The following is a 13,817-nucleotide window of genomic DNA, read 5'->3' as shown; positions in this document are numbered from 1 at the left end:
GGCCCTACTCAGAATTTTATGATTACCTCATGCAAAATAAGCAGTTCTTACAGAAATTCATTCTTCCGAGAAATACGCGTAAATCGTAAGGTAAATTAAATAAGTTTCATTCGTCATTTATATTGCATTAAATAGGAAATGAAGGTAGTATCAAATTATGTATTTTAATTCATTTAGATGTTGCACTAATTAAATTCTTATATTCCTACATGTTATATTTTACATAGCCTATTTTCTAACATATGAGTGTAACTATTACTACAGCTATGATGTAACAAATAACTCGTTGAAATTGAAATTTGACCACACATACAGAGTGGCCCAAAATTAAGTATACAGACATATATAACACATACAGGACTGTATGCCTACTTTTGGACCACTCTGTATAACACGTGTCTCGGTTTTTAAGCTAGAGAATCTCATCAAGCTGCCCACGATGCTTCTAAACACTTATATATATTGTTGGAAGTTCTAAAGAAGCTTTGATTGGAATGGAAAGACCGAAGACTCATTAGAAACTTATATTTGAACCAACAAACATTAGAATGGGGTAAGGAATGACAGAGGAGAGTGCGATTGGAAGGGAAGTTCGACAGTGATACTGTCACTCACCAACAGTATTTAATATCTATCAAGAGCATGTAGTGAAAAAGGGCCTACGAAATGAAAACAACATTTAAGTAGGAAGCAGAATGCTTAACTGTGTACGGTTTGCAACTGATATAACGATTGTTGCAGAATCTGAAGAGAAAATCATAAGCTGTTAGAAAACTTTAGGAATGGCTGTGAAGAATGTAGGATGAAAATAAATGTTACAAAGACAAAAGTCATGGTGATTGGAACGAAGCAGTCGGTGTTAAATATAGAAGCAGAAGGGGAGAAAATAGAACAAGCGACTAGTTTTCGATACCTGGGTAATATTATTAGTGATGATATGAAGTGCAAATTCGAAGAAAAGAAGGATAGGAATGGTGGAAAAAGAATTTAGGAGGAAGAAAAAGTCTATTTTGTGGGACCTTGAATAGAGAATTGAGAAATAGAGGGATAAAATGCTTCCTGTGGAATATTGTGCTGTATGGATCAGAAAGATAGACATTACGCAAAAATGATGATAAACGACTGGAAGCTTTCTAAATGTGGGTGTGGAGGAGAATGGAAAGAATTAGCTGAGTCGAGCGGGAAACAAATGAGAGGATCTTAGAAATGGTAAGGTAAAAAAAAAGAAAAGAAAAAGAAAAAGAACAATTTTAAAAGAGAAACTGGTTGGGACATTGGATAAGAAGGAACTGTATCATGCGGAACGTGCTAGAGAGTATTTGATGGCAGAAAAGAGAGGGAGGGGGCGAAAGGAGACGACAATTATAATGGACGATAACAAAACAGAAAATCGTACGTGAAGAAGAAGAGGTTTGCGGAAGACCGGGAGCATTGAAGCTTCTCTGATACAGCAAGTGACTTGCCAATAATGGCAGAATACATATAAGCCAGAAATCCACAGGGAGGAGGAGAAAGAAGCAATTTACGACATCATAGTTATCAAAGACTGAAATTTCTACGCTTGAAAATAAAAAGAAGACTGTGTAATCATTATAAAGCCCATTTTCGAAAGTTGTGATATCGTTCCTTGTTATTAAGTTGTTGACAAAAATAAGATTCGTTTTACAGTAGATTTCCGAGCTACGGGGAATTCAATTATTGAAGCACTGGAAGAGGTAGATTTATCACTTCCGGTTTTAGTGCAAGGGACGCTGGATCTAATGTCAAAACCCGCCTTTCTCTTAGTTTATGAGTATCAATATTAAAACCGGAAGTGGTATCAGATTTGTACCACTTCTGCTTTGAATAGAGTACTTTTATAAATGGAGATGGAATCTATTCTTGAGACGTGAAGTAAATATGTTTAAAAATATCTGTCCCTTCTCTAACGGATGGACGTATTCTTTCCATGAGACTCCCCATACTTACGCAAATTGATAATTTAAAATGCAATTCTCAGTGTAATGTAGGCTCTTAAATAATCTTCAGGCGTATATAGTACAAATTATTCATTAGAGCAGCACAGTATTTCGTTAGAGGAGAATGGTGTTCTATATTAAATTCTATACTATATATATAACTATGGCGTATGAAACTCGGAGGTTCAATGCTGCGTTCACAAAAGTTATCCATTGACTTCTGTCCGTAGCCAACTGGATATAGTTTCTATTTTGTATTCCTATTTCTGCGAGATTCATCTTAATATTGTCCTTTCATCTGCGCCTAGGTCTTCCTAATGGTCGTTTTCCAGTTAAAACTTTAAAAGCGTCCCCACTTTCTTCCATTCTGGCTACATGACCTGCCCACCTGAGCCTCCTAGATTTGATAGCCCTAGCAATGTTTGGTAAATGTTGTAAATTATGTAGTTCCTCGTTATGAAGTTTCAGCCATTCCCCATTCCCGTTCCTCTTGTGTCTGAATATTTGAACCGTGTGTTTGAACCATGTAGAAAGTATTATTTTCAATTTTCTACTGTGAAAACTCTCAAACCAGTTAGACATTGGGACAGTTTTAGCTTGTCAAATTAGGAATAATGAAGTTTCTAATACTGACCTCACCATAACTGAAGCTGAATTGCTGCTAGAATGTAGCCAATTATTCCAACTATTATTAGCTATATCTGGTTAGTAATCTAATAAGAGCTTAAATTGTATACATGAAAATACTTTTTTCTTCAGTTTTACGTCCCACAATTATGCCCTGTAGGCTAAAAGAAACAGATTATTAATGAAAATAAATTATTTTCAATCAACTGGTGGAATGAGAGAGTGGGAGAATTCCGAACAAACCTGCCGTCGCGATGTTGTCCAAACTCATATGGTCTTGAATCGAACCAGCGATCCTTCGCACTAGATATTAACACTCTACTACTGAGCCACCATGTCTTCTAGTTTGTAAACATGATTACAAGAGCATGAAGTTTATTTTTTGGAGGGTGCCAGTCTGAAAATTCGACCTGTAGATGCACCCTTGTAAGTTATTATCTGATCTACTGCTCAACAGGAAGGTATATCTCAAATCCTACTTTTAGTAAGAAGTTAAGCTAACTGCGAGACAATTATCTCATTATAACGATTACTCGTTGATATAGTGTCTTTTTTCTTTCTTTTACGAAGAGCAGGAACGAACCAGTGACCAATCGTAATTCAGATTAACTAGTAAACTGATTTACATTGGATCTCGCGTTTGGCACAATTTGGAACAATAAGAAATGAAACTTCAGTCATGCCTTGAAGGTACTGTGTTTTCAAAAATCTCATGTCACTGCTCTAGAATACCTCAATTACGTAACAATATCTAAATTAACTTTTACTGAACTAAATTTAATAGGGTTTCTCCAGTTCCCCTCTTTCATAGTTTGTCCTAGAAACACAGAATACTTTTCTTTCAATATTTCTTTCAAGTACACAAAAATAAAGTAAATGTCAATAAGGGAAGGGCTAGTCAGTATGTGAGTACACATAAGCAAGAGCTTTCACTCTACATGTGTTGACATGACCTAAAACGTTCAGTTGTTTGAAGGAACTTACCTTGGGATGGTTTCGGAAACTTCTCATCATAATCTTTCTCTATAGTCCTCTTCTCCATTACTGTCGATGCCATTCTTAATTTGTTTTTTTCTTGGACACTTTTTAATTTTTATTTTCAACACTTCACGTCATAAATTCACATACATACACAGATTTCTTCACTATTATATTATTAGCTTTAATATAATTCACATCCACACACGTACCGGAACATATATACACACACACGAAAAGAACAGATTATTCACTTCGAAAATGTACTAAAACCAGGCTCATAATTTTCCCCCCGCTTCCTTTAAACAAACTGTCAACAAATCAGTCGCATCAATGTTGCATCACGATGAAAGTGTGGATAAAACATGAATGCAGTGCTTTAATTACTATTTGTTACAAATTTCTAATGAAGAATTTGTTTGGATTAATGCATAATTTATTTCCTATATTTTATGATTCAAATTGATCACTCGCGTTATTTCCGGTTTTATAATTATAATTGCTATTAATATTAATTATCCCTTTAAATTTTTAAAAAACCTCCGAAACCAACCCGGATGGATTTGTGATTAATAAAAAGGGGGAAAACAAATTATTTCACTTTCGTTTTTGAAAGATGCTCGCGGGTCAAAACAGCAGGTGTTTTTCATCCGCGCGCGCGTTTGTTGCTCGCACTTGCATCTGCGAGTTGAGAACTAAACTATTCAAGTTCTTAGCGGTCTCCATGAAGAAAATTGGAGGGGAGAGGAGAATGTTAAAAGTCAGTCGCTTGTAGTTGTACACGCTCTTTTTTCTGACCCACTTGAAAAGAGATCGAGAAAGCGAAGGTTGGGAGAAGGTAGTTGTAATGAAGGTAGGTAGGTAGGCAGACACGGCTTGCCTCAGGCAAAACCGACAGGAAATCATCAGGAAAGAAAGAAGAAAAAAACTGTTTTGTAGGAAAATAAGGTGAAAGTGGTTGATGTAAGGATGCTGGTATGATCATAACAACAATAGTAACAGTCCCATCTTATGAATGAAAGTACAAAAGCGTAAACTGGGTGTGCCTCTGACTAGTGAGTTATGTGAAAACGAAGTGAATCAAAATATATGCAATATTTGCTAACTATGGCCTATGGAGCCTGGAGATTCAATCCGATGTTCATAGAAACTCTTCAATGACTTCGGTCCTTATCCAATTGGATCCACAGTTTCTACTTTGTATTCCTATTTCTGCGAGATCCATCTTAATATTGTCCTCCCAACAGCGACTAGATCTTCCTAATGGTCATTTTCCGATTGGATTTTCGGTTAAAGTTTTGAAAGCTTTCCTACTTTCTTCCATTCTGGCTACATGACATGCCTACCTGAGCCTATATAAAATTAGTTCGCTACAATCCATTATAATCAATCGCGCCCAATGCTTTTATAGTCTCTTCATTTTTCCATCAAAATAATTATTGTGAATTTTATTTTTAAAAAGTCTTTCATGTCTTTAACAGTTATTATATATATATATATATATATATATATATATATATATATATATATATATATATATATAGAGAGAGAGAGAGAGAGAGAGAGAGAGAGGCTCGGATCCAGGATCTTCTGAAGGGGGATGAATTAATGTCTTCCACTACATTTGAATTATATTTCTATACAGTATTTTAAATGCCTTTAGGCATGTGTGGCGTGAATAAGGAATATTATGTACTTGGTGCATCCTTTTCCTTCAACCTTCAGAAATTCGACTTAAACTGTTCGTTTTGCAAAACTCTGCTTTCTTTTAAGCCTCAGAAGGAAACATGACGGCAGAAAGTTTCGGAAATATATACCGGGTGTTCAGAAAGTAACTATGCAGTGCTGTGCTAAGTGATGACTGATCTGATTGTCAATTAGTAATACTACATTTTCCATTGTTTAACATATTTAAATCCTATTTGACCAGGTATTAAAGTTCAGCGAGTTAATTTCAGTTGTTTAAACTGGTTTATGGAAAATAAAATACGGCAAGTTATGAACTGCATAGTTACTTTCTGAACATTTATTTATCTATATATTTATTTCCGAAACTTATATATAGTGTTTTCACATTCAATCAGTTCAAATCTCTCATAGTTTCACAATCTGAAAGGTATTTCATGATCACCTAAATGCTATACTGTACATGACAACTCCAAAGCATTTTTGGTTGCATAATAGAATAGGATATATAGTTAGTAGAGATGAAATCTTTCAGTTCAACGTTCCATGATTATGCCTGTTAGGCTAAGGAAGACAGATAATTAAGACAAGTGAATGATGACAGAAGAATTGGTGGAATGAGAATATAAGAGGAAACGGGAGTGCACCGAGAAAACCCATGGACACGATTTTGTCTACCTCAAACTTGCTTTACCGGGAATCGAACCAGAGTCCACAAGGACCAGACATAAGCGATCTGCCACTGAGTCACCGTGCCCCCATATAGTTAGTAAAGAACAATAATGCAATTGATCTTACTACAGTAAAACAACAACCTACAGCGAAAATTATCTGAATATATTGTTATCAGGTTTACATGTGTGACAAAATTTCAGAGCTCTAATTGGTATGTGAGTGAATGAAATTTAAGTTGCAATATTTTTAATCTGAGAAACACACAAATAAATAAACAATATAAATGTATACTTTCCTTTTTCTCTTTAGTTTAACGTCCCACGTTTATACATTGAGACTAAGAGAACGGTGGCAATGAGATGAATGATAATAGTGGAATTAGGGAAGCGGGATAATCCCGAGAGCCCCCCCCCCCCAGTTTTTGTCTACTACAAGGTTCACTTGGCGAGAACTAGAATCGAACCAGGGACCTTAAGCATCACAGGTGAACAATCTACCATTAAGCCATCCCAGTCCCCCACTTATAGATCTCATTAAGGTTGGTGTAAAGCAGCGTTTCCCAACCGGTGTGCCGCGAGGAAATCGAAACAAAATTATTAATTCTATAGCAACCAAAATGCAAGACATTGGAAAAACTGTATATTTTTGTATTTCACATTACTTTGAATTTCTACCATGGAAAAAATTAATGTAATTGTAATATATTATTCTACATCTATTACTGTGTAGCAGACAATATTTCGGCTTGTACACATTTCCATGGTTAGCTGCTATGTTACGCTTCAATTGAGAGTCATACTAACAGCGAGAAATGGAAGCACTTGTACGGTACCCGTCAAGTGAACGTTCGTACAACACTTATTCGCACTTGAATGACAGAACAACACTTTGTTCAACAGCTGTGCTTGACTTCGACGCATCGCAAGCTGTGTGATTGCAATAATATGCACCAGTTTTGGTTAAAACATCAAAGTTAAAAGTACAAGACATTCGTTTCTTCGTTCGTTATTTAGTAATCTTCGTTCTTAGTGAAAGGTTGGACAAAGTTTTCGAAAAATAAAGCGTATTTTTAAAAATCTGAGTCCTATATTTCATTGCAATTGTTTTCTATTTTAAAATTAGAATAAAAAATAAACATAATGAATTACCATAGGGGAAACCATTGATCGAGCTTTCATCTCTGTGAGAAGATCAGTAACCACAGAAAAAAAAATTACCATGGTATTTTATATTTGCAAATAATAATAATAATAATAATAATAATAATAATAATAATAATAATAATAATAATAATAATAATATTTATGAGTGTGTGCCGCGAGAATTCAAGTTACACCCGTAGTGTGCCGCAAGTTGAAAAAGATTGGGAAACGCTGGTGTAAAGGGACATATTTTGCCGATAGATGTCACTACAGTCTTCGTATCTCTCTCATGTATATTTTACCTTTCACGAAAATTCACGATTTCTCTTACAAATTTCAACCTAGAAACTTCAGATTTTTAGAGAAGGAACTTCATAACATATCGAAGGCAAGAATCCGTGCCGATTTTTTGTTATTTAGAATTTTCTTCATTGTTGAAATGGATATCCGAACCTTTAACAATATAACTGTTTCAAGAATGAAGAAAATTCTAAATAAAAAATCGGCACGGATTGTTGCCTTCGATAAGTTATGAAGTTCCTTCTCTAAAAATTTGGCGTCTCTAGGTTGGAATCTGTAAGAGAAATCGTGAATTTTCTTGAAAGGTAAAAAATACGAGATACGAAGACTGTAGTGACATCTATCGGCAAAGCTTGTCCCTTTAAACCATCCTTAAACGGAATAAAATTATGTGGGTGAGAAAATCCTCATGCATAATATTTGAGAAAAAACTAATTTCTTTTCTAAAGATGAAAATTGACGTTGTTCGACAACGATGCCACTTATTAAGTGAAACTGATACTGAAGTATATCCATCATCAAGATCTTTATTCTTATACTAGTAAGGCGACATTGCATGGAATAGTTAATGGGAGATATTTCAAAATTATTATTATTATTATTATTATTATTGACTTAAATTTTTGTATAACTATAACATAGTACAAAAATGATACATGCATTTAATAAATGACATCGCGGTGAACAAAATTACATGTTTGATGATACATTATCATGCGTAGTATTCGAGAAAAATCGAGAAAGACGAATTTTTATGTAGTTGCAAAGCATACTATTGTTGTCAATAATAATTAATAGTTTTCTTAATCACCATCAACATCATCATCATAGGTATTCAGCCATGATTGGAAGGTCACTTACCGCAGCTGACAAGTTTCCATACTCCATGGTTTTCCGCTAACCACTTCGTTTTCACATACGATTTTTCTGTTTTGATATCGTCAATCAATTGTAGCCTCCTTCGTCCCCTCCCTCTCTTTCCTGCCACCATACCTTCTACCACTTCCTTCATGATACAGTTCCTTGTTAGCCAATGTCACAAATCAGTTTCTCTCCCTCTTCTCAATAACATCTAAAATTGTTTGTTTGTACCCCAACCATCTCTAACACCCTCTGATTCGTTTTCCGCTCTACCCAACTAATTTTCTCCATTCTTCTCCACACCCACATGTTTCTTAATGAGATTGTTTGCACTGCATAACGAAAAAAAAACACTATTAAGTGTTCAATAATAACAAAAGTTCTATTTATGTTGTCTTCTTCCGGTAACACAGTACACCGAGCAGCGACATACACATACCTAACGATGACGCATATACTTCTTGTAAATTAAGCACTGAAAATTACAATTTACTTATAACTTACAGTTAACTCAAACCATTTAGATCAAATATACGGAAAATCCCGCGGGGCCAATTGCTCACGTTGCTACTTTTTACAACCGCCAATATCCTCTGTATTAATACTAAATTTTCAGTAGGATATCCAAAGACCTATCAATTATTATAAAATAAAGTGGCTGCGAGAAGAAAACTTTCCCTCTCATCCATCCTGTGTGTTCAGATAGACGTGCACAAATGCATATATTCTTCCGAAGTACAAATATTCTTTGTATAACGAAGCTTTCAATTATAATACATCTATGTCGACACGTGTGACATAGCACACATTTGAAAAGAGGCAAACAAGCTTGGTTATTTCTGTGTTTGTGTAAGATGTGTTCAAACAAATGAACCTAAATTTCATGTTACGAAAGAGAAAGTTGTACCTAGATACTAATCAAAATAATGCTTTCTTGTTGCGCCATATCTACCTCGAGGGCATGAATGGTACACCAACAATACTGTTTATACATTTTTTTTTTTTTTTTTTAATATCCAATCTTAAATTTTCCACTGGAATTTAGTGCTAATTCCACTTATAGCGAAATAAACTAGGCAATGTGCGCAAAGTCGTAATATGTAAGTACTCCTTCTCTCTGCCAACATGTGACTAAATGACGTATCACCGATTCTAATGAGTGATTACTGCAGATATAACATGTCATGGAACAATGGCGTATTTTGTGGGCTACCGAGCCTACCGGCGGTAGCCCTAGAATATTACAAAATAAAGTTAATATAATATAAACTAATTTATATTCATAATTTTATATTTTAGTATCTTCTTTCAATGTTAAACATTTCTGAAAAGTGTATGAATTTAGAAACATCCACTAACTTTTTCTCACGTACGCTGTCTCGCTTTCTTCAATTTTCACGTACGCTTTCTTTAATTTTCTCACGTACGCTGTCTCGAGATTTTCAATCTGGTAACGCAGCAGGAAACCTCATCTAGTTACTCAACTGCAAGAACAATGGTGTAGTTATCAGCGCATTCCCCTTCCCTCCATCTTTGCCCGCAACGTACGAACGGGCTAGCAGGTAACACCAGTTGCCTCTAGAGTAATCGGTTTCTTGGGCGTGAGCGAAGGTGAAGGGAAGTTATTCGAGAATCACAGAACATTTTGGGGTTGTGGGAATTATCTCTTACATCTTGAGCCTCGTTCCGTAGTGGTTTGCGTCAAAGCAATGCAAATTTTGTGTTTTATAGTATCTTGCGATAGTCGGCATAGTTACAATTATTTGTTTCATTGTTTGCGTTACGTTGCGAAGGCTCTTACAGACTGAGAGGCTCCTTTCTTGCTAATCGTCTACTTCAGCGTTCTTTATAACTCGCACAGTGGTGCACCCACGGGGATTCAACGGGTCCGGACCCCCTAAAAAACATCCTAACTCAATATATATTCGTACACTTTCTCAATAAAAATATACTTGTTTAACAGGGAAATGATTGATGTAGCATGAAAATTTGATTTTACACTTCATCTGTTCTCTTTCTCTTATAAGGGGCCGCGGAGGCTCAGTGGTAGAACGTTCACTTCTGGTGCATGCATGGGGTACCTGGTTCGATCCCCGCTCACGCCAAGTGAACTTTCTGGTGGACAAATACCGCGTGTGTTTGTTTCATCAGAAGTCTCACGTTTCCTCCCACTTTCTTCATTCCACCATTTCGTTCATTTCTCATCATTACCGTCTCTTTGAGCCTAACCAGCATAACCGTGGGACGTAAAACTGAATGATTTTATTTCATTTTTTTCTTTCTCTTATAAAAAAAAATCTAGTTCTGTAACTTTTTAACTGAAAATAGAGGTGAAAGGACTTTACAATTACTTGTCGCCTTATCGGGTGCAGAATAATGAATACCCTTTCAATAATACATAGGCATAGTGGCTTGTAGTATTGCCCCCCCCCTACAGCTTGAACCCCTAACAACAAAAATTTCTGGGTGTAAATAGGGTTACAACTTATCCAAAGCGAAATGTAGGGATACTTTATGCAGCAACTGAAAATAGAAATGTACAATAGTTTTCCTGTACTATTAAGACAATGTAAGTCTTTCTAATGAAGAGCAAATCATATTTATCTACTTGATAAAAAGAAAATGTGTTGTAAGTTTTTTCTTATTTTGAAGACTATATAATAACGTAGAGACTAAATTCCAATAATAATAATAATAATAATAATAATAATAATAATAATAATAATAATAATAATAATAATAATAATAATAATAATAATAATAATAATAAATGGGCAGGTGTTATAAAGGTTAGTGGTAGCCCAATCCATCAAACCAGTATACGCCACTGCCATTGAACGATTAGCAGTGGTCGACTTTATAGCTGAAATGTAAACAGTAGTGTTACCAATCGGTTAGGTTGTAAATAATCTATCATCGTTCTTATTGTACAATTTGTTATAAACTACTTCACGCATATTAAGACAAACGCAATTTCGATAGTTATTTGCAGAATGTTAATTGTATCGGGTTCGATTTCTGGTGGAAGCTCTTGTGGTTCAGATCCTAACTTAAGCTCGGTGCTGGAAAACAACGCTGAACTCGATAGCAACCAACTAAGCTGGACAAAATATGTTCAAGATTTCAGGAAACGCCACTAATACACTAGCCATTAAAAATAAGATTTATACTATTATTGTAAATTATATATTATATATTATCGTGACATATATGAGTGGCGGATCTCCCATGCAGTAGCGTCATTTCAGGTTTTGTCAGTTGGGGGAGCGCGGCAAGGTAGAGCATCGACATAAAGCTTTCAGCTTTATATATATATCTTAGTATACAATTTATTAAAATGAATAAATATCTTAAAAGCGAGAGGGGGGATTGCTCCCCTGCTGTCACAAAAGAAACTGTTTTTCCGCGGTTTTTTTCTTCCATTGCTCTGTTTATCCCTCAGAGCAATGAAAGAGGAAAGCAAATCAGTTCGCTTAATGATGTAATTGACCTCCTTCGCAAATACAGTTTATACAGTACATAACACAATGTAACAAGCAGGGAAAACTGTTATTTGGTAAATTCCACACAACAGAAACAGTGCATATTATTAAAAAAAAAAACTGCATGTTTAAAGTTTAAGCAGCAATACAGCACATGAGTCTATGGCGTAGTAGATAATGTTCTTACCTACCAATCAGCTGATACTTACATTAATCTTCAATAAGTACATTTTTTCTTATTTTTCGTAGAAGGAACAGCTATTTAATATAGTATTCAAGTTTCAGATATTGTTTGATTCTGTTTTCTTCATTTCTTTTGTTCCTTATATATATATATATATATATATATATATATATATATATATATATATATATATATATATATATATATAATCAAAAGTAAGGCTACCAACATGATTCTAGATAAAAAGTGACGGTGTTCTAAATCCTTTCATTACTAAAATATAAAAATAGGATTACATACCAAACTAAATATAGAAGTAATTGAAACATAACTACCAAGTATCTACCAATTGACTCAACCAGCATTTGTATATCTTTCCATCCGCCTGCCTGTTTCACCATAACTTTCGAAAACTTATTACATTTTAATGAAACTTTAAATATGTCTTCCTCTTTGAAAATAACGTTATTGTTTGATATTGCAAGAATCTATCAAAAATAAGAGAGTAAAAGGGAATAAAATCATACCCATACTACAAGTCTTCACATATAGAAAATTATTTTCTGGTTAGGAACTATGTAGGGTCTACACATGATTTTAATTCCATAAAACTTAGTATATACTTTCTTTAGGATATTCAAGTCATTATCAATGGTTGCGGTTGAAACCGATCAAGGATAAGTTGGTAAAAGACGTAAGTTTCCAAAACTTCGAAGTTTCATTATCGAAATAATATACTAAAAACAATTTTCTTTGATAAGTTTACAACAATGATTCGATTTTGATGCAATATGAACGTATACTTTCTTCTAGGCTTCCTAATCACCTCACTGCACGGGGACAGTTTGTCAAGAATTTAAGGGTGAATCCTGAATTAGATATATCCTCAGTTTAACGTCCCACAACTATGCTCTTAGGCTAAGGGAGACGATGACTAAGGTAAGTGAATGATTATGGAACAATTGGTAGAATGAAAATGTGGTAGGAAACGGGAGAAACCCGAGAGAAAACCCATGGATATCATGTTGTCTACCACAAACTTACTTGAGAGAGGATCGAATCAGGGACAAGACGCACCAGAGGTCAGAGCTCTACCACTGAATACAGTTCAGCAAAATGCAATGTGAAAATTTCATCTCCCATCCGCTTCTCTCGGATTCCGTACACAGCTCGCTTCTCGACGGTGATATCACTGCAATCACTTTATTTCTAACAATCTTGCGGGATATGACGTAGTCGTCGTGCATAGAGCCATCGATTTCATCATTGTGGTTCCATTCAGTGCAAAACATGAGTGCAAATATCGCGGAGGGAAAAATCCGCAATTTGAATATGCTACAATTCTTCTACGATGAAAGACAAGAATCTGCTCGAATTGCTGTCATATTCGACTGCGAGGTTTTGTTGTCCAAATACATTCACGTCACATCAATATTAGGCTATACTGAACTAAATGTGTCGCAAATTTACACTGCCGATCATTTTACTATCCTCCCATCCTCTACATGTTCTGCAAATGTAGGATCAATCTGATGTCTCCTTCTTGGTATTGCATTTTTAATCTCCAGCAGTATATAATGTTTTGAATATGTGTCAGTATTTAATAGTGAATGAGTCCATTTGAACGTCCACTAACGGTCTAATTTAAAATTTTACTTTTTTTTATTCTATTGAATAGCATTTTGATAAATATGAATCTAATCACGGTTACAATTAATGTACCAGCCTTCCTACGGATTTAGTGGCTAGCGCATGAGTCTTTCGTGAAGCGATCCCGCATTCGATTCCGGATGGAAGAGCATTAAAAATGCTGAAGCTTAACGATGATTCCAACTTCACCTTAAACGGTAGGGTCATGTCTCGTATAGCCACGGTGCTGAAAACAGGGACTAAACTGTAACAAATGAAGAAATTCACCATACTT

General features: G+C 35.1%; 1 protein-coding gene across 3 annotated transcripts in view; it reads right to left on the bottom strand.

The window, feature by feature from the left end:
* Nucleotides 1-13,817, bottom strand: part of LOC145664038 (uncharacterized) — a 203,811-nt gene that overhangs the window by 92,748 nt on the left and 97,246 nt on the right. The window contains exon 1 of one of the 3 annotated variants that reach the window (XM_081730360.1): nt 8,228-8,910. The exons of 1 other annotated variant lie outside the window; for it this stretch is intronic. In XM_081730360.1, the coding sequence (XP_081586486.1) occupies nt 8,228-8,378 (151 nt within the window). In that variant the 5' untranslated portion in view covers nt 8,379-8,910. Of the gene's footprint in view, nt 1-3,569; nt 4,600-8,227; nt 8,911-13,817 lie in introns of those variants that run through there. One more of the 3 variants, XM_081730361.1, reaches the window with a different exon arrangement.

The sequence above is a fragment of the Thermobia domestica genome, chromosome 11 (assembly GCF_964235325.1).
Source record: "Thermobia domestica chromosome 11, izTheDome1.hap1.1, whole genome shotgun sequence".
In the NCBI taxonomy this organism is placed as follows: domain Eukaryota; kingdom Metazoa; phylum Arthropoda; class Insecta; order Zygentoma; family Lepismatidae; genus Thermobia; species Thermobia domestica.
Note: the sequence above shows the minus strand (reverse complement) of the source record. Positions and strands in the feature narration are given on the sequence as shown.